The 24433-nt window shown below is 39.9% G+C and overlaps 2 protein-coding genes across 9 annotated transcripts; both read right to left on the bottom strand.

Annotated features, from left to right (window-relative positions):
• Positions 1-569: 569 nt before the first annotated feature.
• Positions 570-10429, bottom strand: endou2 (endonuclease, polyU-specific 2). 2 transcript variants are annotated; one of them, XM_057821487.1, is made up of 7 exons: positions 5838-10429; positions 4119-4328; positions 3775-3883; positions 3433-3554; positions 1721-1833; positions 1441-1594; positions 570-1013 (listed from the first exon to the last, which is right to left on the bottom strand). In XM_057821487.1, exons 2-7 carry the CDS (start codon positions 4218-4220, stop codon positions 759-761), a joined length of 855 nt encoding a protein of 284 aa, XP_057677470.1. In that variant the 5' UTR covers positions 4221-4328; positions 5838-10429; the 3' UTR covers positions 570-758. The 2 variants fall into 2 exon arrangements, with proteins under 2 accessions (XP_057677470.1, XP_057677471.1); XM_057821488.1 differs by having other exon boundaries at positions 4119-4252.
• Positions 10430-10583: 154 nt separating this feature from the next.
• On the bottom strand, positions 10584-22986 carry rnf14 (ring finger protein 14). Of its 7 annotated transcripts, XM_057821483.1 has the most exons (10): positions 22891-22986; positions 22470-22625; positions 20202-20332; positions 19895-20087; positions 19666-19832; positions 19465-19590; positions 16626-16854; positions 14317-14489; positions 10848-10978; positions 10584-10755 (listed from the first exon to the last, which is right to left on the bottom strand). In XM_057821483.1, the coding sequence occupies exons 2-10, from the start codon at positions 22615-22617 to the stop codon at positions 10689-10691; spliced, it is 1365 nt and encodes a 454-aa protein (XP_057677466.1). In that variant the 5' UTR covers positions 22618-22625; positions 22891-22986; the 3' UTR covers positions 10584-10688. The 7 variants fall into 7 exon arrangements, with proteins under 7 accessions (XP_057677466.1, XP_057677463.1, XP_057677464.1 ...); XM_057821480.1 differs by having other exon boundaries at positions 19465-19832; XM_057821481.1 differs by lacking the exon at positions 22891-22986 and adding an exon at positions 22716-22862 and having other exon boundaries at positions 19465-19832.
• Positions 22987-24433: the final 1447 nt, after the last annotated feature.

Raw genomic sequence — 24433 nt, 5'->3', positions numbered from 1 at the left:
TTCATTCTGATCATGTAAGCACTTACCAACAAGGAGGACGTGAGGAGAGCCAAACAGGCGTGGGTGGTTTTGGGATCCTTAAATGGGAAAAGTTTGCGCGTAATTTGGGAGCAGGTGCGCTTGAGGGGAGGAGCTAAGAGGCATTTCTGCAAGTAGAGACAAGCGTGAGGTGGGTCCGTTCATGCCAGAGCAGAAAGGTAGTTTTGTTTGAGCATAGTCCAACTTTTGCTTGTTTTTATGTGTTTGAATGTCGCTGTTGGAATCCATTCATATTTTCTGTAAATCATATTTTTTTCTTTTTTTTTTCTTTTCTTTGATTTGGACTTTTTGCTAGATATATAGGGCGGAAAACACTCAGATGACTTGAAGTTCCGCTCTGAGACCACCAATTTGGTCAACTTTCAAAATTGTCCGATATGCATGTGTGATACATCATTGGAAAGCTTAAAATCTCAATATTCTGGGGGGGAAAAATTGGAACAGGAGGGCATTTAAAGAATAAATAAAAAATTTAAACAATATGAACAACCACAATGGGAGTATATAAAACTCCTGTGTGATACATTAAAACTAAGGGCACTGAGTAGCTGAACAGGACAGGTAAAAAAATAAAAAATGAAGTCAATGAAAGTGAATGATGGACAGGAAAACCAACCGTAACAAGGTTGTAAGCTTTTATTGTATCTTCAGGTATAATTAAAAAGACAACAACAGTACCTGTAAATTTTTGGTCTGCAAAGCCAAGGTGTCAAAGTAAGCTAAGTGTTTTTCTGGTACTTAAGGAGTACAGGGTAGGTGGTACCTATGTGCTTCTGGTTGTAGTGGTGGCAGACGATCTCCACGTCATAGAAACTGAACTGGACTTTAACCCGCTCGTTGGGCGAGCTGAGGAAACACAAAGTGTAGAGGGCAAACTCGAACTCGGGACTGACGCCGATGAAGATGCTGCCTTTGGGCTTGATGCCGTTTTTCCAACTGAACTGCAGGGCCAAGATGTGCTTGTTCTCGTCCGGCTAAGGGAGACACAAATATCTACCATATATGTCACAAACCACTAGCCAAAAGTGATAAAAATGCTGTATTGTAAATAGTAGAGTTGCCCATATATTATACGGTAGCCGATAATAACGGTGTTTAGGGCCAATATGCATGTTGCCTTCAAAGTGAATGTAGAAGCCTTCTGCCTCTGTACAAGGGTTGGTCACAGCTTAGCACAGCAGTTGTGCTTATTGACCATTAGATGTCTCCAAACTAAGATGCTTGGGATTTGTTGTGTAAACTGGCCATTTGCATTCATGGTGCAAAATAAAATGAACAATAAATGATGAAATATCTTGAATGATGTCTGAAAACACCAATCTGTATCAAAACACAACATTCTCTTTCAAATGTAAGCAATTTTTAGGCTAATGTGAGATAAACATTTCCAGCCAAGAGTACCTGCGGGGAGTTGGCGTTGACACTGTAGCCTTTGTAGTCAATGTGTCCCAGCTTCTCCTGCAGGTATAGCTGGATCCAATTGTGAAAGCCTATGACCGTCCGCCCTCCTCTCGTTTCTCCCACAAACACATGTTCGAAACCTGATGAATCCGGCCTGGAGGGAAAAAGGCGGGCAGGGAGCAGCCATTCAGTTCTGAGGTTTGAACCCTAACTTCTTGTGTGATGTTCTTCCCGGCTACTTTGGCGTCCGCTCATAGGCTTGGCACCAGACAGCACCCACCTGCTGGAGCCTCTCCTTGCATAGAGTTCAAACCAGATTCTGTAGAGCTGCTCTTTGAATTGCGTCTCATCTTGCGGGGATAGCTTCTTCTCCACTAGGTATTTATGAGCTATCTGTAACAAAAATTAGTATACCTTGGAATAGGAATAAAACTGCTAGCAAAAGGGGGCTAAACTATGGAGCCCCCCAGGTGCCAGAGTAGAAAAAATATTTTTCATAGCTAATCTGTGGGTACAGTTTACTGTACCCACAGAATACTAAACTGTACCCACAGTTTAGTAATATACCCACAGTTTACAAAACTTTACCTACGGTTTGCTAATCTGCACCCACAGATTACTAAACTGTACCTACGGTTTAGTAAATTGTTCCCACTGTTGAGTAATCTGTACCCACAGATTACTAAACTGTACCCACAGTTTTGTAATCTACCCACATTTTCCTAAACTGTACCTATAGTTTAGTAATCTACCCACATTTTACTAAACCATACGTACCGTTTGGTAATCTGTACCTACAGTTTACTAAACTGTACCCACAGTTTAGTAATCTACCCACAGTTTACTAAACTGTACCCACGGTTTAGTAATCTGTACCCACAGTTTACGAAACTGTACCTAGGGTTTAGTAATTTACCTAAAGTTTACTGAAGTGTACCTATGGTTTAGTAAATTGTACCCACAGTTTAGTCATCTGTACCCACAGTTTAGTAAACTGTACCCACGGTTTAGTTATCTGTAACCCCAGATTACTAAACTGTACCTGCGGTTTAGTTATCTACCCACATTTTACTAAACTGTACCTATGGTTTGGTAATCTGTACCCACAGTTTACAAAACTGTACCTAGGGTTTAGTAATCTACCCAAAGTTTACTGAAGTGTACCTATGGTTTTGTAAATTGTACCCACGGTTTAGTCATCTGTACCCATGGTTTAGTAAATTGTACCCACGGTTTAGTTATCTGTAACCCCAGATTACTAAACTGTACCAGCGGTTTAGTAATCTACCCACATTTTACTAAACTGTACCTACGGTTTGGTAATCTGTACCCACAGATTACTAAACTGTACCCAAAATTTAGCTATCTACCCAGATTTTACTAAACTGTACCCACGGTTTGGTTTTCTGTACCCACAGTTTACTAAACTGTACCCACGGTTTAGTAATCTGTACACACGCTTTACTAAACTCTACCCACAGTTTAGTAATCTACCTACATTTTACTAAACTGTACCCACGGTTTAGTATTTTGTACCCACAGATTACTAAACTGTACCTACAGTTTAGTCATCTGCACCCACAGTTTACTAAATGGTACCTACGGTTTAGTAATCTGTACCCACAGTTTACTAAATTGTACCCACGGTTTAGTAATCTGTACCCACAGTTTAGTCACCTATACCCACAGACAACTAAACTGTACCCACATTTTAGTAATTTGCACCCAAAGTTTACTAAACTGTACCTACGGTTTAGTAATCTGTGCCCACGGTTTAGCAATGACCCGGGAACAGTTGTCCTCAATTTGGTTAGCTGGGGACTCGAAATGACAGTACAGATTGCTAAACTGTGGGTACAGTTTGGTAAACTGTGGATACAGATTACCAAACTGTGGGTACAGATTAGCAATAAAAAATATTTTTTTCTACCTTGGCACCTGGAGGGTTCCATAGTAAACAAAGCTACTACAATTTAACTTCCCACAGCGTACCTTCATCGTGGGGGTCTTAACAATAGAATCCAGAAACTTGTGGTTCTCCGCCACCTCCTCAGGGGTAACAATTTCTGGCTCCCCAGTGTCACTCACATAGTTATCCAACAAGGAGATAAATGCTGCAATAACAGAAAACATACTGTATTGCGCAAATACAAAGATTCTGTGAAATTGAACCGCATGAACATTTGAGAGAGCAGAATTGAAGCTCCTCAAATCACGTCAACAGTTCCTCGGCACTGCAAAATGGTGGCAAAGGACTGCTTTCATTCAATGAAGTTAGTAAATTCATTTTGACGTAGTTCCTAAGCACCACGAAGACAGCAGATGATCACCCACCTAAAAATGTCTCCTTCTGGAAAATGTTTTCGTCGACAAATTTAAACAGAGGATATCCCGCCCCGTCGTTGTCATCGTCAATAATGGCCGTGTTGTCTCCGGCTTTGCCCTGAAATGAGTCAAGTGCCATTTATTTACACAGCCCTTAAATCTTGATTCTTTGAGAAGAACAGTGATGGTGACTTGTCACCTTAGCCCACTATTGTGACTTTGTTGCAATAGTTTGAGCTTGCCAGTTAGTGAGCCAACACTTTTTGTTAAGCACCTGATCTTCATTTCAAAACAGTTTATTTTTTTTTGTTTTTTGCTAAGTAGCAGTGTGTGCGCGCGAATGCGTGTTGCACCTGCAAAGATATTCTGTAGTCCGTTCCAGGTCGTAGTCTATTGACGTCATTATCCCACAGTTCCTGAACCATGGCCGACAGCTCTCTCTCGCTCTCAATCATGATTAGGCTGCTCGGGTCACGTCTTCAATTAACTGTAAATGGGCTGCAGTTTCTATCAAATATTTTGTGTTTTCCTATGCTTACAATTCGAAATGAGAAGTTGTCAACCTAAATGAAAAAAGACAAAAAGATTAGCGTTATTCAGAGATTCAAATGAATTTTATTATATTGTATATTATTATAATTTATTATATTGGCACAGCAAAAATGCAGTTTTTAGTACAGGATTAGTCAGAGAGGTCGACTACTAATATTTACCGACCTTGGCCACAATTTACTCAGAATTGTGGATTTACAGTACCACAAAAATGAGAACTGTAACCTGATCAAAGTATAAGCATTTTGGACTTTTCATTCATTTTTCTAAATATTTCTACAGCAAAATGCATAGTTTTGAGTACGGGAGTAGTCAGAGAGGTCTGCTACCAATATTCACCAACCTTGGCCAGAATTTATTCAGATTTCTGGATCTACAGTGCCACAAAAATGAGAACTGTAACCCATTACCAGATCAACATTTGCAAGTAGGATATTGAATTTGTTTTTCAAAATATTGGTCCAGCAATAATGCAGTTTTGAGTATGTGACCAGTCAGAGAGGTCCGCTACTAAAATTCACCAACCTTGGCCAGAACTTATTCAAAATCATAGATTTATAAGATTACAGTTCTCATTTTTTGGTACTGTAAAAGTATACATGTAGGACTTTTTTTTAATATTGTATATTAATGGTATTATACTTGTATAGCGCTTTTCCACCTTTCAAGGCGCTTTACACTACATTGCCATCTACCTACTACCTACGCAGCACCAGGAGCAATGTGGGGTTCAGTATCTTGCTCAAGGATACTTAGGCGAGTTCATCACGGCAGAGAATTGAACCCACAACCTCTGGGTTGGGGGACAACTACTCTACCACTGAGCCACGCCATCCCACATATATATACATGTATATTATTGTTATACAATGTAGTATGGGAGTTGTCAGAGAGGTCCACTACTAATATTTACCAAATTTGGCCAGAATTTATTTAGAATTGTGGATTTACAGTACCACAAAATGAGAAATGTAACCTGTAACCAGATCAAAACTCACACGTAGGGTATTTAATTCATTTTTTTAAATATTGGTCCAGTATAAATGCAGTTTTGAGTATGTGACCAGTCAGAAAGGTCCGCGACTAAAATTCACCAACCTTGGCCAGAACTTAATCAAACTGTAAACTGATCTAAACATACATGTAGGAAATTTATCATATTGTATATTATTATTACATTGGTCCAGTAAAAAAAAAAGCAATTTTCGGTATGTGAGCAGTCAGAGAAGTCCGCTACTAAAATTCACCAACCTTGGCCAGAACCCTTTCAAAATTGTGGATTTACGGTACAACAAAAATGAGAACTGTAAACCAATCAAAGTATACATGTAGGACTTTCATTATATTGTATATAATTATTATTAAACAGTAGAATATATTGGTACAGTTTGATCTATTCTCCAGTGGCATACTCGAATTATACTCTATGTTATGAAAATGTAATACCATGCTACTAAATTTGGCAACATCCTGATGAACATTTGAGCCCCATGGTTGTCCCCCCATGATGTCACACTGACCTTTTTTTCCCCCCGTTGGAGCCCTGTCCTGCTTCAGAGAGGCAGTTACACCTTGCTGATAGTCTTCAGATGTTGTTCACGGTTTCCTATCGTTGTGAGAGAATAAATATCTTTTGGAGCATAGTCACAGCCAGTCTGTGTGTGTGTGTGTGTGTGAGTTGATGGGAGGGCGGTATGACATGGGAGAGGGGGGCCATTTTAAAGGGTTGTCCCCTGTCAGCAACTCTAGCCAAAGCGGTAACAATGTTGTCGTCTCTTTTCAGTCTCAGGCTCCAACGTATGCTCTTTTGTTTCTTTAGTATTTTATTGTTGTGCCCAAACAGGTCACACAGCACCGCCACCTGGATTACAAGCCTAAATATGGGTCTTGCTGCAGGTGACAACTGGTAAGACGGACCCTTATCACAAGGCCGTAGGTTTGGTCTCAACATTGGTAGTGACGATATAACAGCAGAGACGAAAGTCACTGACAGCAGGGGATGCTAAGGATTTATTTTTTTTATTCTATCCAAAAACAGCCGTTTCGGTCCAAATTTGTCGCGCTCACGTGTTTTCTCAAGGACGGTGTACTCACAATTGAGTACACACGAATGCTGCATAGTTTGTGTATTACTACTAGGCTACTACAAAGACAGCAATTTATTTCACATACAGTGTGTGTTGGAGTTTTTGAATTGGAAATAAAAGCGCCTGTGTATTGTAATGCAATTCCCCACAACTAGACGGCTAATGACACAAAAACCACATTTGAAAACTAAAAGGTCCAGTAAGCCTCGGTTCAACACCCCATTTTCACAAATATCCCCGAAGTTATATACGCTATTGTTTCCAGTGTTGGGAGTAACGCCGTTATAAATAACGCTGTTACATAACGGCGTTATTTATTCAGTAACGGGGTAATCTAACTAATTACTTTTTCCGCCGTTACAACGCCGTTACCGTTACTGATGATCAAAAGCGGTGCGTTACTTACTCTGAATAAATTGAAGAAACTACTAGCCGTGTCGAGTCGACTCTCTGCTCTGTTGATTTGTCATCCAAGACTTGGGGTGCGTTCAGGTTCGAGAATAGCGCACGTACTTCTGACTCCAAGCTGTTTGTCCCTGCTCATTCAGTTAGACAATGCTTTCCAAAGTTTGCGTTTCTGTGTTTGCTACACCTGATGCTAGCCTCGTTCCCATCTCCCACTGTCAGCCAGCAATAATTCTGCTTCCATCTTGAGGACGGCAGGCGCTTTGAAGGTGACGTGAATTGTCGGGAAACGAGCCTACCTAAATGCGGCCCCTCGAGAGATGCGATGGAAGTGATTGTGATTGGCTGAGGGTTAGTCATGTGTCGTGGTAAGCCAATCAGAGCCGGTGATTTCACAAGCAAACCGGAACTGCGCGTGCGGCAAACACACATACGCAAAACAGATGCACAGGGTCGGGATGGCAGAGCATTCAGAAGAAAAATTGTCCTTTAAGAGGTGGAGATATAGACACTATTTCAAGTTTGTCGAAATTAAAGGAAAGAACCTGCATGTAATGTGTAATTTATGTCCCGGGGCAAAGCTTTTGTCGACATCTGTGGTAAGCAATTCAAATCTGCTGAAGCACCTAACAAGTTAAACTACCTGTCTGTTCTTCTCTATTCCACTGACTCGAATACTGCTCAGAAAATTTCAAATTCTTTGACATACAACAAGTTCTTTTTAAAGTAACGGAAATAGTTACTTTCCCTGGTAACTAGTTACTTTTACTATAGAGTAATTCAGTTACTATCTCAGTTACTTTTTGGAAGAAGTAGTGAGTAATGTAACTAGCTACTTTTTTAAAGTAACGTGCCCAACACTGATTGTTTCAATGTTTTATTTTTACTTCCCACCCCACAAAAAAAATAAACCAAAACACTTTTTTTCCCTCCCCAACACCAGGGGGTGCACTCAGACTAAATTATTGTAATGTAAAAGTAATTTGGGAAAAGATTAATGAAAAAATATATATATATCCAAAGACCGTTTTACAGTTGAGGAATACTAAACTACCCCAAGACTCGAACCAAAGTACTCTCATGAAATTATAATGTGTGATTTCATTTCACAATTTTTTTTTTTTCATGTCAGCTAATGTCAGTGACCCCCTGAAGTGGAACCATTCTTGTATAGCTCCCATTTTTTTTTTCTTTTTAATTAAATAAAGGGATTTGCTCTCTGAAGCTACTGCGTTGCATTACCGTAATGCACCTAATGCAAACAAAGATTCAAATGAGGGACGGCTAGCTTGACTTTGTTGTTCTTTGTGGAGGCAGGCCTGACCACAGCAGTTTTGCAGGTTAGCATGTTCAGACAGTATTGCGTATTAATTTATAACCCAGCATACATCCCATACAGATATTATTTTAAATGCTTTTATCGATTGATATTTTCTGGTAGCCGATATTATCAGACAACTCTAGTTATAATACCTGCTTAACACAACATTTGGGATTTTTCAAAGCGTTAATACATATTCGGTCAAGGACTGCTGCTGAATGCATGATCAACATGCCAGATGAGACATATTTTTATTTTGGTAGCATAATAAGTGGCCTCGTGATGACAGGAAATGCGATTTAAATTATAAGCAACATCTTGATCAGTAATATGAATTGTAACGGGGGGAAAAACCCTAAACATTATATTCAAGTAAAAATAGTTCAGAAAATGATTAATGATCCCAACTCTAAAACTCTCCTTTGGATAGTAGCTTTTGGCGACATATGCAACAAACAGTCCCGAATCCCATTTGAGTGAATACAAACTCTGCTGAAAACGGACTGACCCAATCAAACCTGAAATAAAGGATGATCAGTGATGTCTGTGAAAGGTCTGCATTCGAACGTACGGAGCCCCTAAAGGGACATTGACAGAAAAAAAAATACATTTAAGTAATATCTGGTAAACATTCGCATTATATAGCATTTAAGATATCGAACTTTTGCTATGCAAGTTAGCAGTGTTGTTAATCTTACTGAAAAAAAGTAATTAATTATAGTTACAAATTACTTCTCCCAAAAAGTAATTGCGTTAGTAACTCAATTACCTGAATGTAAGAGTAATTAGTTACTTGGCAAAGTAATTGGTGATAATTACTTTTTTTTTTTCCCTAAAAAAAAAAAAACACTGGCCACACTATGTGAAGTTTTTTGTGAAGGTTTTTGGTACAATTGGCCCGAGCCCAATTCTTTACCCTAATTTACCCTTTACCCTGAATCAACTGTTGAAAGTTGTTAAAATTGCTCCCATTATTGCATTTGTTCCCTTCTCTCTACTTTCGACATATGAAAGTTTTAAAACTGTTTCATCATTTAAAGATAGATTCAAGTCAAGATTTTGCCGATTTAGAAGTATTTTAGATAAAAAGTTACTTAGGTTCGCTAGGAAGGTTCTCTACAACAGAGCCATCCTAAAAAGTCTACTGCTTTAAGATGGCGGCTGTCTACTAACGCATTTAGTGCCATGCAGTGTTGTTAATTTTACTTTAAAAAAGTAATTAATTACAGTTACAAATTACTTCTCCCAAAAAGTAATTGCGTTAGTAACTCAGTTACCTGAATGTAAGAGTAATTAGTTACTTGGCAAAGTAACTAGTGATATTTTTTTTTTCTCAAAAAAAAAAAAAAAAAAAAAAAGGCACACAATGTGAAGCTTAAAGGGTTTGGGGGACAATTGGCCCAAGCCCAATTCTTTACCCTCCACTTAACTAGACACAAGGGTATTGCGATAACTAGCTAGTAACCTTTGCTATGTGTGGAAGTCATTTAAAGTTGTGAATCAATCGTTAAAGTTGTTAAAATTTTTCCCGTTATTGCATTAGTTCCCTTCTGTCTACTTTAAACATGTGTAAGTTTTAAAACTGTTTCATCATTTAAAGATAGATTTAAGTTAAGATTTTGCCGATTTAGGAGCATTTTAGATTTAAAAAAATTACTTAGGTTCGCTAGGAAGGATCTCTACATCAGGGCCTTCCTGAGAGGTCTACTGCTTTAAGATGGCGGCTGTTTACAAACGCATGTAGTCCTTAAAACATGTTGGCAATGCAGCAGTGTCTGTCACCTGCATCTATAATATGATATCTACCGTGTCATGTGGGCGTAGTTTGTCGGCTATGGCTGCAGTCAGGTATTATTGGAGCCATCTAGCATCGCGGTTGCAATGGCGTCTTCCCCACTCCTGCTCTGCTCTCGTCCCCGTGAGTCCGTTTCTCTCAGACTTTTTTTTATTTAACCAACTTAGTAACGCATAGTAACGCACGCCTTTCCCGCCTCAGTAAAGGTAACGGCGTTGCCAAGATGAGAAAAGTAATTAATTAGATTACTCATTACTGAAAAAAATAACGCCGTTAGTAACGCCGTTATATTGTAACGCCGTTATTAACAACACTGCAAGTTAGCCAATTGTTGTAAACATTAGCATTACATAGCTTTTAAGCTAGCGGATTTTTGCTATGCAATTTAGCCAATTGCATAGCAAAAGTCCGCTAGCTTGAATGCTATATAACGCAAATGTTTACCAGATAGATTCTGATGCACACCAGATTGCTTAAATGTATTTTTATTTCTGTCTATGTCCCTTTAGGGGCCCTGTAAGGACTCAGTCGACAATGATGCCACTTGTAATGTGCTCATTCTATCCTGTATATCTCCACATAACTGACTGACTTTCCCCATGTACAAAATACATGGCAAGTCAGTCTTGATGCCATTATATTTCCACTTATTAATATATTTTCCTGAAAAAAAAAAAACTGCCATCATGCAAGTGTCAAAAGTCCCCAAAAAGACAGCAGTGTCCAATAAAGTGCATTCAGTTCGGGGGCACCGCAAAGAACATCAGTCCTCTTCTTCTTCATCACTCCATAAGGCATCCTCATCATCCAGATCCACACCTTGGAAGAGCCTACAGCAGGTGGGGTGAGAGAAAAATGACATTTAAGAGTGCGTAATGAAAGAAAAAAGGTGTCTTGACATGAGGAGGAAGGAGTGACTCACTGTTTGTAGCAGGGCGAGTGTGGGTTGTTAAAGTGACTGTACGGGTTGGCTTTGTTGAGCAGGCCCAGGCACAACCAGCAGAAATAATGACGGCAAGAGGTGCACGTCATTTTGTTGCAGCCGTCCACTTTCTGCACACACACAATATTGGAATAATGTAAAGTTCAAAACTAAAGGAGTGATGTCTAATTACTTTTTAAAGTGCCTGTGACAGCCGAAAAAATCTTAAATAGCATTATTATGTGAATTAGAATCATATCATGAGATGATTCGACTATATACAACAATTTGGCAAAGTGCAGATGACGAGAAATTAGTCTTTTAATCTGATCGTTATAGCGCCCCAGCGTCACGATTTCACCTGATTTAGGTTTCAGCCCATTGAGAGGGAAGATTCAGAATGAGGAAAATGCGACAAAGAGAGCAGCAAAATGTCATTTTTTCAATCTTTCTACTTCAGTATTTTTAAAGGATATTCTTTTGATCGAAGTATTTTTCCCCAATTGGTCATGACAAATAACAGTCTTGTGCTAAATGGAATATGAAATATAAAAAATGCATTTCTTCAGCACAAGAGGGCAAAATTACTGCATAATGGTCAAAACTGTCGACTTTTTGCACCTCCCGAACGGTATTTTATAAAGATGTCCCGTATCAGAATCGACAAAAAAATATCGGACATGCCTTTTTTTAATATATTTATATTTTTTAATTAAATCGTTTTCTATTTGTATTTAACGTTACAGACAAAATGTGTTACACTCATCCAGAGTCTTTAGTTTTGGCTTAAGTAGGGCTATCAAATTTATTGCGTAAACGGCGGTAATTAATCTTTTAAAAATTAATCACGTAAAATTATTTAACGCATGCGCTGCACCCACTCCCGCATTGTCGCGTTCAATCTATTATGGCGCCGTTTTACTTACATATAGAGCTAAAAGATAACGTAAAATGAGTAGAGTGAATTTAGGCAGTTTTTGGAGCCTTTTTATAATTGGCTAAAGCTTTAATATCCCTCTCTCCACAATTAGAAACATCGTGGGAAGCAATGTAGGAAAGTAAGCTAGTAGTTGATCTTTTCCTTAACATCTATGTTATTTCCCAGCGCAGAGAAGATATATCAATTGGTGCCACTACGCACAGTCATGGTTGCACTTCCCATCATGCATTTGGGCAGAACAGTTAAATGGCTACAGTACCATTTACTGAAAGCTCAACAAATACACTAGATGGCAATATTTAGTCACAATATAAAAAGTCACATTTATCCTTTAAGAATTACAAGTCTTTCTATCTGTGGATCCCTCTCACACAAAGAATGTTAATAATGTAAATGCCATCTTGAGGATTTGTCATAATAAACAAATACAGTACTTATGTACTGTATGTTGAATGTATATATTCGTCCGAGTTTTATTCATTTTTTTCTTAATGTATTGCCAAAATGTATATGATCGGGAAAAATTATCGGGAATGATTGGAATTGAATCGGGAGCAATAAAAAGCAATCGGATCGGGAAATATCGGGATCGGCAGATACTCAAACTAAAACGATCGGGAGCAAAAAAACGTGATCGGAACAACCGTAGTATTTTATGCCATCGGAGTTAGTCTGGCTGTTGTCATTTCCCTGCCCCGGCTTCGGAGACGGAGGAAAGAGCGTATACAAAACAGGAGGCGTGACATGCTACCCCGAACCGAGCGGTGTTTTTTAAGTCTTATTTTCGCCTTTCAAAAACAAAAACAAAAATCACACAAAACAACCCTGATCATGTCACACGGCGGCGGGGTTGATTGTCTTCACCGATTGGCTAACCCCCTGGCGGCGAGCAAGTTACAGCTCATCATTCCCCTGCTGCGGGCAGGAGTGCTAGTTGCCGAGTAAGCAGCAAGAGAATGACTGCCGAGCGGCTGTTCAAATCTTTTTCGCCTTTCGAAAACGAAAAATAGCACAAAACTACCCCAACTCAAGTCACGCACGGCGGCGAGGGTGACAGCTTCACCGATCGGCCAGCCTCCGGCGGCGAGCAAGTTTCAGCTCATCGTTCCCCTGCTGCGGCATGACCAGCTGCCCGAGCCCAACCCGAGGATAGTGCTCTATTGCCGGGAACATGAAGAGAGCAGAGGGGGCTGGAAGTCTGGACGATATGGCGAACTGCAGACGAGAGTGGGGACCTGCACGAGCATAAGCCGAGCATGGCGCTCTCTTGCCGGGCACGCGAAAAGGACAGAGGGGGGGTGTGCGACAAGCTGCCGGTCGTTGGCCGAGTGGCCTTCTCAGTGGACAAGGAGTGTTGTCAGCCACAAAATGCCAGCCACCTCCATATTAAAACGTGTGCCATGATCCTAGTATTTGACATCATACAAAACACGTAGTTTACGCCTCTCCCTAGTGCAGCAACAAAAACCTGCAGCACATTTGGCCAGCATGATGCGAAAAATAGACAAAGTAATCCGCAAAACCAGCCACAGTCCATCTCCATGCTATAAAGCAGTGCTGTATTGTGAGATGCCGACCTGGGTGACGTCACATTCGCATTCATCCTCAATCCAGGAAGTCACTCATTTTCATGGCGCGGGATTTTTTAAAAATTGAATATATAAATTGATCGCTTCCAGACACATCCAAGCTGTCCATTTCATTCAGGAGCATAAAATACTATATGAAATATGAAATAAACATGCTTTTTGCTGTCATAGGCACTTTATTGTTTGCATACTAGTGGTTGGGTCTATGGCGCCCCATCAAGTGTAAAATATAGTAAGTAAATCTTCTTTTAAGGGGGCTGAAAGAAAAATAAAAAAACATGTTTGTGATCGCCCTGCCCACAAGATCCCGTGTGTTATACACTTTAACACTATATTACAGCTCCGCGCATCATTTTATCTTTTTGTTTGACCCTCCCCTTGCACAACCACGCCCACTTTAACAAGCCTTAGAGGATCGGGTGTGGCCTTACCCCCCTAAAGTACCACCTCTAGCTCATTTATCTACTGATGACGCAGCATCATGAGTAACATGGGGTTCAGTATCTTATTTAGATGAGGTCACCAGGGCGGAGAATCAAACCCACAACCTCTGGGTAGGGGAACGTCTGCTCTACCAACGAGCCACGCCGCCCCAAAATAGTGACGAAAGCACAGGATGTTGATGAGACTGGGAGGGGAAAGGGCATATATTTTAATTTTTTGTATTTTTTTTATGCTGTATAATGAGTTTAAAATGACATTTAACGCTTTGGCTGCCAGTGACAGCAATCATTCGATCATTGCCAGTCAAAATAAACAGGATGTCCATCGCTGTTAACTAGTGTTTTTAAAATACATTTTACTAACAACAACAACATATACTCTTTGAATGATATACTTTAAAAAAGTTAAATGCCGTATTACGGTAGTGTGTGGTATATATTTGCATCATGTAATCCATTGAATTCAGCACCCTGTGATGAACAGGACAATCACCCACCTGTATGTTTGTGCCACAGTAAGGACAGTTTTTGCAGTTTTCATTGAGCCAGTCTCTGCTGAAGGACTCTTCCACGGCTTTCTGGATCACTCTTTTGCCAAATCGCTGTTCCATAAACTTTTTGCCCTCGACAGTAGCCGACAGGTACTCATCTCGGAGGCTGCGTAATTCCTCTGTTTGAGAAGACGTGATCAATAAAATACAACATTTAGGGTTGGAAGAGAAAATGACTCAAATTGTTTCAGTGGAAGTACCAAAGTACGGTGTAACAAGACTAAATGCTCCTACGAAAACATAATCAATTCAACGTTACCTATGAAACACTGTAGTGCTGCAACAATTAATCGATTAACCCGTGTAATTCGATGCGAAAAAAAGCTTCGAATCAAATTTGCTGCTTCGAGGATTCGTTTAATTAGAGTGCCGTTGTAATGTTTTGTTTTGAACGTTATCTGTATTTAGTTTTATTGATTTGGGTGGATACACAGCCCTCTAGTGGCAACAGTGAATATGACAACTCATCTAACATGGCTGGATCCAGCTGCTTCCTGTTAAGACCAACATTAGGTTGTATGGTTTTTTTTTGGCTTGGCCTCAAACTGTATTAAAAAAAAATTACACAAATGAAGATGAAAGTACAACAAAAGAACAATTGGCAAACTTGCATAGCAAAAGTCAGCTAGCTTAAATGCTATAAAATGCCAACTTTTTTTTTAAATGCTCGTAACAAATCGTTCAAACAGATATTCCCACAAACTTCTAAACTAAGTAACGAATACATAAACAAACATATTAGCTCAAACAAAAACATACCTAATGTTGGTCTTAACCGGGAGCAGCGTTACTCAGCAATGTTAGAATACAGAGGTGTGCCATCTTAGGCACCCCACGATTCAATTCGATTACGATTCAGGGTGCTACGATTCGATTTTTTTTTACGATGATCACGGTATTGCACTTATCACGATTATCGATGCATCGTACATTACTGATTAATAAAGTAGCCAAACAAATTCATGTCCATTATTTATTTAAAATATCCTTATGATTTAACAGGAACGATGGAAACATGCCCATACAACAAAAAGCTGCCCTTAAGCTGCTTTTTTATTCATTTTTTACAAGAAAGTGCAAAAACATTAACCACTTTAAAGGGAGTACTTATTTCTGTCAACGATACAATAAAATTTACACTGGTGGAATGAATTCCACATTTTCTGGACACAAACAAAGTGTCTTTAGAAATAAGACTTCTTTTAACCAATATACTTTGTTTTCACAGTGTTATCTCCCTTGTGTAACTCCTGGAGTGACAGGTGGAAACCACAACTGCTCTTGATCACTTTTAACTTGTGGCATTTATTGCCGAGCACACACACACTCATTACAGCGCGCGCACTTTCTTCTCTACCTGCCCGCCCACGCGCCTGTCGGCTCCCAGGCAGCATTTGCAACAAAAGATTTTTGTAATGTTTCACATGTTTGTAGTGTTACCACTGTACTTAATCATGGTTTTAAACGTTCTGCATATAAAATACATATTAGCGAATTAGCTAATTAGCTTAGCGCTCGGCGCTAACTATTAACACCTCAAAACAACAACAATAAAGGCTAAACAGTACAAGAGGGTTCATGTAATCACCTCTTATAGACGCACACAGGTCTTAGCAACACACTCAGGACATTTTTCAATTGAAATGCCTTAAAACTACTGCCGGACATCTGAAAGACAAGGAGCAACGAACTATCTCTCTTCCCCTCTCGCTCTAAAAAAATAACTTGCGCACAAAAGCGCAACCGCCAGTGTTGTGCCGGTCGCGCTTCTGTCCCTGCCTGTCTCATACACAAATTTATTCTCGTCTTTTAAAGGAGTAAATTTCTCTCCCAGTAACCGGGACAACAATAACGTTGTGCGTGCGTGCGTCCGTTAACGGTGTCCGGGCGGCAGACGTATCTTGAATTTCGTACCGCTACGAGCGGCTGTCATAAAGTTATGAGGGAAAATCATCGTTTCTTAACCTTTATGAATTGTAATCGAATCGTCACTTATCGAATCACGATGCATGTAATCATGGACTTTTTTTAACTACTCTATTAGAATAGTGTATCCACCCAAATCAACAAAACTAGATGCAACACTTTCAAAACAAAAAATGACAACGTCACTCTAATTAGACAAATCCTCGACGCAACAAAATTGTATTCGATGCTTTTTTTCTAATCGAATTACTCGAGTTATACGATTAATTGTTGCAGCTCTAAAATAAAATGAAATTGTGTGCTAAAAAGGTACCTGTCAATCATGTTACCTGCAGGTATCTTACAGTGAGAGACCCCGTGGTAGCCCATCTTGCACAGCGTGCAAAAAGCATACTGGCAAACCGAGCAGATGCCCATGGTGGTGTCGGGCTCCACCATGACCGCCGTTCCGCAGGACTGGCGGGGGCAGTACACCACATCGGCCATGCCGTCCAGACTGTACTGGAGTAGCAGGCGGTCGTAGCGGGCGAACAGCTCCTCGTCTACCAGTTGCTTGACCTAGTCAGTATACAAAGTAGAAACATGGACTTGAAAAATTCAAAACCAACTTTACATCTCCCGATACAACAAGTATTGATATACAGTACATTAAGCAGTTTTTAGTGGGAATATGTGTTTGAACAATTTGTTAAGGGCATTTGAAAGAAAAAAAAAAATAAGCATTTTATAGCATTTAACCAAGCAGACTTCTATGCAAGTTAGCCAATTGTTTTTTTGTTGTACTTTGATCCTCATTTAAAAAAAAAAAAATAATAATAAAAATCACAGTTTGAGGCTAAGCTATGTACGAACTGTCCTAGGTATTTTAACTTATTTTTAAATGCATTTGTTGCTCTTGTGAAATGAAAGTGCAATTCTACATAGTGTGAGAAAACACTTGGGAATTTTATATTGTATTCACATTTAATTCTCTTTTGAAGGTGCAACTTATTGCAAGCCCTTGTTTTACATCTCCAAAAATGTATTCTGCAACTACTGGTGCACGATAATTATTGGTCCGTTAATTATCGGTCCGATAATAGGAATTATAATGTCATCCCGATAAATTCAATAATATTATTATTAGGACCGATAACATGTGCTGTGCTGGCTTTACAGTTTACACCAGGGGTCCCCAAACTTTTTCCTGTGAGGGCCACATAACTCTTCCCTTATCTGATGAGGGGCCGGGGTCAGTTTGTAACAGAAAAAGTGTGACGATTGCAGGAGTGCCTAAATGTAAAAATGTATCTTTTTTTCAGAAAGCCACAATCAAATAACCCTTTCTGGATTCTTCACAGAACAAAAGTAAATTAAATAAAAATAATATAATATAATATAGCATAATATAATATAATTAGGGCTGTCAAACGATTAAAATATTTTATCGAGTTAATTACAGCTTAAAAATTAATTAATCATAATCAAAATTCAAACCATCTATAATATATGCCATATTTTTCTGTAAATTATTGTTGGAATAGAAAAATAAGACACAAGATGGCTATATACATTCAACATACTTTAAATAAATACTGTATGTGTTTATTATAACAATAAATCCACAAGATGGCATTACCATTATTAACATTCTGTTAAAGCGATCCACGGATAGAAAGACTTGTAGTTCTTAAAAGATAATTGTTAGTACAAGTTATAGAATTGTTAAATTAAAACCCCTCTTAATGTTTTCATTTTAGTAAAATTTTAAATCAAAAAATAAACTAGTAGCCCGCCATTGTTGATGTCAATAATTACACAATGCTCATGGGTGCTGAAGCCCATAAAAGGGCGACAAAACTCCAAAAAACACAAGTAACAAGTGGACATTGCACTGTGCTGTCATTTTAATCTGTTTGAGCAGGGCATGTGTGTTAATTGCGTCAAATATTTTAACGTGATTCATTTAAAAAATTAATTACCACCCGTTAACGCGATAATTTTGACAGCCCTAAATAGAATTACTATAATAATAACACTATTAATTAAATAGATGATAACCAAATAACCCTCTCTGGGTTCTTCATGGAAAAAGCCAGGGAATAAATAACACAAGTATAAAAAAATTTTAAATTGTTCAGGGGGCTGGACCAAATGTGGAGGCGGTCCGGGGCCGTTATTTGGGGACCCCTGGTTTACACACTAGTATGGGAAATCAGCTGACCATTTGCGGGGCATTGCTGCCATCTGCTGGTCAGAATAATTCGCTGCATCTATTTTTTGTTACAGTAGTCTGGTTCATTCACTTACACATGGCGGTGTCTAGCGGTAGCATTGACAATTGTGAATGCTTTCTGTCACGTTTCCGCCTCGGAAATATATGTCTTAGTATTTTATGTTAACTATAAAATATGGATGTGCAATATATGTTTACTTCTGTGGTGAACGGTTATATGTACAGAACTTCATAAATTATGTTATAATCCTTTAACTCAAGCTAGTGTGCTATGCTATAAATATAATAGTTGTGTATATAAGTGTATTGTGCAGTTTGTTGTATATAGAGTATTGAATATGTGTATTTTTCTGTTGTAGTTTCACAATGTTAAGACGAGTGTCTTCCCATAAAAGCAAGAAAAGGCCTAGCCTTGTGGTTTATAGAAGTGCATTCATTGTTAGCTGGCTGTCGGGCAGTGCAGAAGTGAAATGCACTGTTTTGTTATTGTCATTATGAAAAATCTGGTGAGATCAAAGGCAAATCTATGTTGAATCCACCACTATTTTTTTGTTTGAAACCTCCAGGTGTTCAAAAACTCGGGTTGTACATTTAAGAAATTATATATTTATTATCGGTTATAGATATCGGCTTTGAGGAGCAGGAAGTTATCGATATCAGTGTCAAAAAATGGATATCGTGCACCCCTATCTGCAACACATTAAATGTCCCTAATCCGATTATTCGAACTAACTGGTTGATAGCTGCAGCAGCCCCAGATGGCAGCAAATTGCCTGGAACTTTTTTTCTTAAATCATAGGTGCCGACTGAAGCGGAAACTGGGGTGCTAAGCCTATCTTTCAGGGTGGCAGTTGCTACCCCAAGCCACCCTGGTGGATCCGCCCCTGGCAATATATCACCTTTTACATTTACTGACACACCCCTAGAACATACTGTATGGCAATGGGTGGTACCTGCATAGGCGTGGCTAAAGAGGAGCACTTGGGCTCCGGGCAATTAAGGCACCGGACGTTGCCATCCCTTATTTGGATCTGGAAGTATTCCGTCATGCAGGCTTTGCAGTAGACGTGCTGGCACTCCTTAAAGCAAAGACAGTCGGAGCCACGCTTTTCCGAAAAGCAAATGGCGCAGCAGAACTGAGTGCAGTTGAACACCTTCTGCCGCTGTTCTTCGTCAAAGTCCAGCAGATGAGGTAGGAGGTCGGTCCGCGTGTCAATAGAAACGATAGCCCGCGGGTCAAATGGGGCGGATGCCTGCTGGTCACACTTGTCCTTTTTCAGCACTCTTATGTTCTCTGAGGTTTCGCAAGGACTTGTAACAGCTGTGCAACATGGAGGAAAAGCTGAAAAACTCTTCTGACCTAGCGACTGATATTAGTATTACCTTTGGCGGCGTGATCAGCTTTCCTGCTGCGATCCCCGCTCTCCTTACTTTCATGCTTGGTGACAATGAGTGGAGACTGGATTCCCAGGAATTCCAAAACCTCCTCGCTGAGGAACTGAATCCACGTGAAGAGAACTACGCAGCCTCGGTTCTCCTCCCATAGTTCATCTAAGCGTCGGCAAAGATGGCTCATCTGACGAGGGTGATCAATAGCGGGACAAGTTACAGGTTGGGAGTGATAAATCATCCGTAGATCTTTAACGTGTAACAATGACAATAAAGTTTCCGTTCTAGTCATAGGTCACACCTGTCCTCTGGTCATCCATTTGGAGCTGATAGTGAAGCTTGGTGAATTTGCAGATGGATAGTCTTCAGGGAGCTCAAAGTTGAGAACCAAAGGAGGTAAGAAGCTGATATTATATTCGGTTTTCTTCTCTCCTGCAAAAGATTCACGATAACAGAACGCCTAACAACATTTGAGCCACTGAGAACTACAGTTGAGAGTGCTAACTCATTGTTTTAATAAAGAGTTAACCCTTAGATGCAGAAGTGGGTCAAAAATGACCCGGTGAGGTTGTTTTCTTAAAATATCTTCGGAATGAAAAATTGTTATCAATTCATATTCCAGGTATTCCTCAAAAATCATGTTTTTGATATAATCCCATTCAAATTTTCGATTAACTTTTTATACATTTGAAGAAATTGTCATTTTTGTATTACTATCCTAAGCTTCCACAAGTAGGTCAAAATGACCCACATGCATTTTCTATGGACTGGAATGGGGAATCTTTCATTCTTATCAACTTTGGCTGTCAGGAATAAATTTACCGTGGACCACACAGACTAGGTATGTAAAAAGTGACATCCCTTAAGGAGATTATTTTACACAGCAAGAGCTGATACGTGTACTGCAAGTATTATGTCCATACAGTATTTTGTGTGTGTGTCTTTCATGACTCTTTTTATTATTATTTATCAACAAATTAATCTACTTCATAAGTAGCTAGCTAATAAGGCTAGGTTCATACCGCAGGTCCTAATGCACAATTCCGATTTTTTGTCACATCTATTTTTTTGGCGTACCTGCTCAGACTGCCTTTGTCCATCGAGCCTGTTCAAGTATCACACATGCGCTCGAATTCGCAGTCCGAGATGCGCTAAGCAAACTGGCCCACACGCGCAGGAGCATTGGAGCAGAGAGAAAACAGAGCATTGTTGGGCTTATCCTCAACCCATTTTATTTCTTTATGACTGTTGTCAAGCCTGCTCCTTCCTCAAAAGTCGCCTTCAAGCTAGGCGCTAACGCTAATGCACAGCTGCACCGCTACCATAGCACCCGGTCTCTCTTGCTCTTTGCTGATGTTAATTGCTGCATGAAATCCAATTTGGGGGACTTGACAGTTCGGACCGCAGCAACATTCTGTAAAAATGTGGCCCAGATGGGATTTTAACCACATATGAAAGTGACCTTGATCGAATTTGAAATGGTCCAATTTCATGCGACCTTTCCTGTTCAGTCGAGTCGGAAAAGCACGAAAAAATCAGATTCGAACCTAGCCTAGATTAGCTAACATTACTGTATATAGTGTGTGTGTGTGTGTGTGTGTGTATATATGTGTGTGTGTATTTATTTATACAGCTACATATTGATCTATTGAAAACAGTAGTAGTTTCAATTTCAGTATTCAATAATATTTTTTTTTTTTTTTTGCTTTTCGCTGATCCGAAAAATGATCTGATCCGTGACTCTTGATCAGAGGAACGATCCGATCCGTGAGTTTTGTGATCCGTTGCACCCCTAGTTTACACATGTAATCCAATATTCAACACACGTAATCGACATTAACAGGAGAGAAACCAGAAAGGTGTATGGAACCACGTCTTAAAACTCCTTGCTGTAGTCTGATTTTCTGCCAAACTGTCAACCGTTGTTAGATGGTGGTAATTCCACATGAAACAAAGGGTAAAATGCCAACAAAAAACAAGAAGATGTACTCCTTCTCCCGCCCCTAATAGTCGGAGCCACATCAACGCAGGCAGGCGCTGCCTCCTTGCGGCGGGAGGGATTCTCTTCAAATTGGTCCCGGGAAAAATCATAAAAAGCGGACATTTTCATGGATTTATGAAACCCGGCCGGACCCTCCGGAGAGCACGTAATAAGAGGACATGTCCGGGCAAAAGAGGACGTTTGGTCACCCTAGTGTAGGGTCCAGTAACTTGTGCATCTAAGGGTTAATAAAGACAAAGGAGTCGACAAGATAAATGGCCTGGTGGCCCGGATTTTGTCACATTCTGCTGCTGGTCAGATTGTTTCGTTACAGAGCTGTGGGATGAGTTCCCGACGCTGTACCTGCATCCAATTGCAGCTCAACAACAGTGTCTTTAAGAATTACAGGTCTTTCTATCCGTGGTACCCTCTAATACCTTGGATGGATTGTCGAACTTTGACCAATGTTGGACTTAACATTTAGTGGCAGACGTAAGACTTTAAATCACCCTGTTGCAAAATAATTTAATAGATTAGCATTAGCCCACTTGATCTTAATCAGCGAATCGCCGCTGTGCTCCCCGGTACCTGTGACGACAGCTTTGAAACCGGGTGGAAGCTTTACGCAGAGCTGAATCTCTCCCCCCTGGGCTAAATCCGCTCGATGGAATTCCTCCTCATAGATACTTGCTAAGGCAAGCAACTCGTCCTCCTGGTCTGCCTTGTCCTGAGACATTTACATTCCTGGAAAAACAATATAACAATTAAAGAAGAAGAAAAAAGTAGTGGCCCGGTGAAGTCAAAATAGGAGGCGTGTGCGGAAATGTTACCAGCCTTTTAACTAGCACTCGAGCTAAGGAGCTAGCACTCGAGGAAGCTGACCTCAGCAAAAGCTTCCTTAACTTGTTAAAGTGTCTACATTGTGCCTTCCTTCGTGACAACTAGACTTAAAAGTACAACTGATGCTACGCGACAAGGATTTTTAAAATAATGAAAATACTTTTCTTACCTTAAAAGTGCCAAAAGCTATCGACGTGTGCACAGCACTGTACCGAACTGCCACAGCGTCCCCAGCAGGCCTGGAAGTGCTAACGCAGGTTACACAACAAATGGAAAATAAGGCTAACAATTTAGCAAACAAATCCAAGGGCTGCCCACTTCTCTCACTTTTTGATTATTTAATTATTTTGGGGTGGTTGAGAAACAAGGCGTTTAATCATTGTGGACAGAGGTGGGTAGTAACGCGTTACATTTACTTGAGTAACTTTTTGGAAAAAATGTACTTTTAAGAGTAGTTTTACTAAGCCATACTTTTTACTTTTACTTGAGTAGATTTGTGAAGAAATGTTACTCTTACTCTGCTACTTTAGGCACACTAGCCGTTACATTTTCCCTGTTTATTCTACAAATTAGCTACTAGTTTCACCAATCAGACGTCGCAACAATAATCACATGACTCCATTGTACCAATGAGACTCAAGCTTGCCGTTCCATGATCATGCCGGCCTGTTCAATAACGTGGTGTTTTTAAAGCACCGTAAAAATGTTAAGTATTTGACAATGAGCGCTGCAGTCAACATGACTCGAAAGCGTGGATTTTAACCTCTCTCCCAGTTTTCACCTGGCACAGATTGACCACAGAAAACTGGAGATATGATCCTTTTAATTTTACAATGGGGAATATATTTTTTCCACTAGAGGACACTCGTGCTCTTTGAACAAATGATGCTTCATGTCTTCATTTTTTTGTATTTTTCTCTCGAGCCAAAATTCAAAATTTTTTTTGTATTTCTTTGGCTTAATGTGGTTATGTAATAGGTTAAAGTCTTAATCATTAAATTTTGCTTTGTTTGAAAGCACTTTGAGGACCTCTCAGGTTTTCCTATGTACTTTTAACGCTTTGCAAGCGATGAGTGTCAATTTTGAAATTATTTGAGATGGACAGTTAAATTTAACAGACTGTAATGTGATGTGAAACAATATAAACAAACAATTTCTATCTATTGTCCCATGTAGGCTACAATACAATACAACTGAGAGCGCTATGCCTGCCTGGGTTTGCTATAATACACAGTGGGTTGTAAACCCAAGATATATCCAGCCACCGGACCAGAGTCTGTTCAGTCTCGCGCACCTGCTCCCCGACGACTCACATATATCCCTGAGTTACCATCACCTTCTCTCTCCTCGGCTCACGCGAGCAGCATGTCTTGTCATACCGCAGCACAATAGGCTACACACGGCCGGTGACAGACTCGAATTGGGCTTTGGTCAAGGTGATCGCGAACGGAAACGTTCAGTGTTAGCGGCTGTTGTTCACTTACCGACATCCCTGTCCACAGCCAACTCTGGCTCTAATCCTCTGCCTTCCTGTCCCCCTTTTAAAATGGTCATTTTTTTCTCATTCACCTCTATGATCTTCATTTCTTTTTATTTTCTTTTGTTTTCTGCGCACCCGATTTATGACGACTCGCCATGTTTAGAGTTTATAACAATGACAGATTTTAATTTCCTGCTTCAGGGCACGTACGTAGAGCCTTGAGTGTGCCAGA

This window comes from Corythoichthys intestinalis, chromosome 18, assembly GCF_030265065.1.
Source record: "Corythoichthys intestinalis isolate RoL2023-P3 chromosome 18, ASM3026506v1, whole genome shotgun sequence".
Lineage (NCBI taxonomy): Eukaryota > Metazoa > Chordata > Actinopteri > Syngnathiformes > Syngnathidae > Corythoichthys > Corythoichthys intestinalis.
The sequence above is the reverse complement of the archived record's forward strand: the minus strand, read 5'-3'. Positions and strand labels throughout refer to the sequence as shown.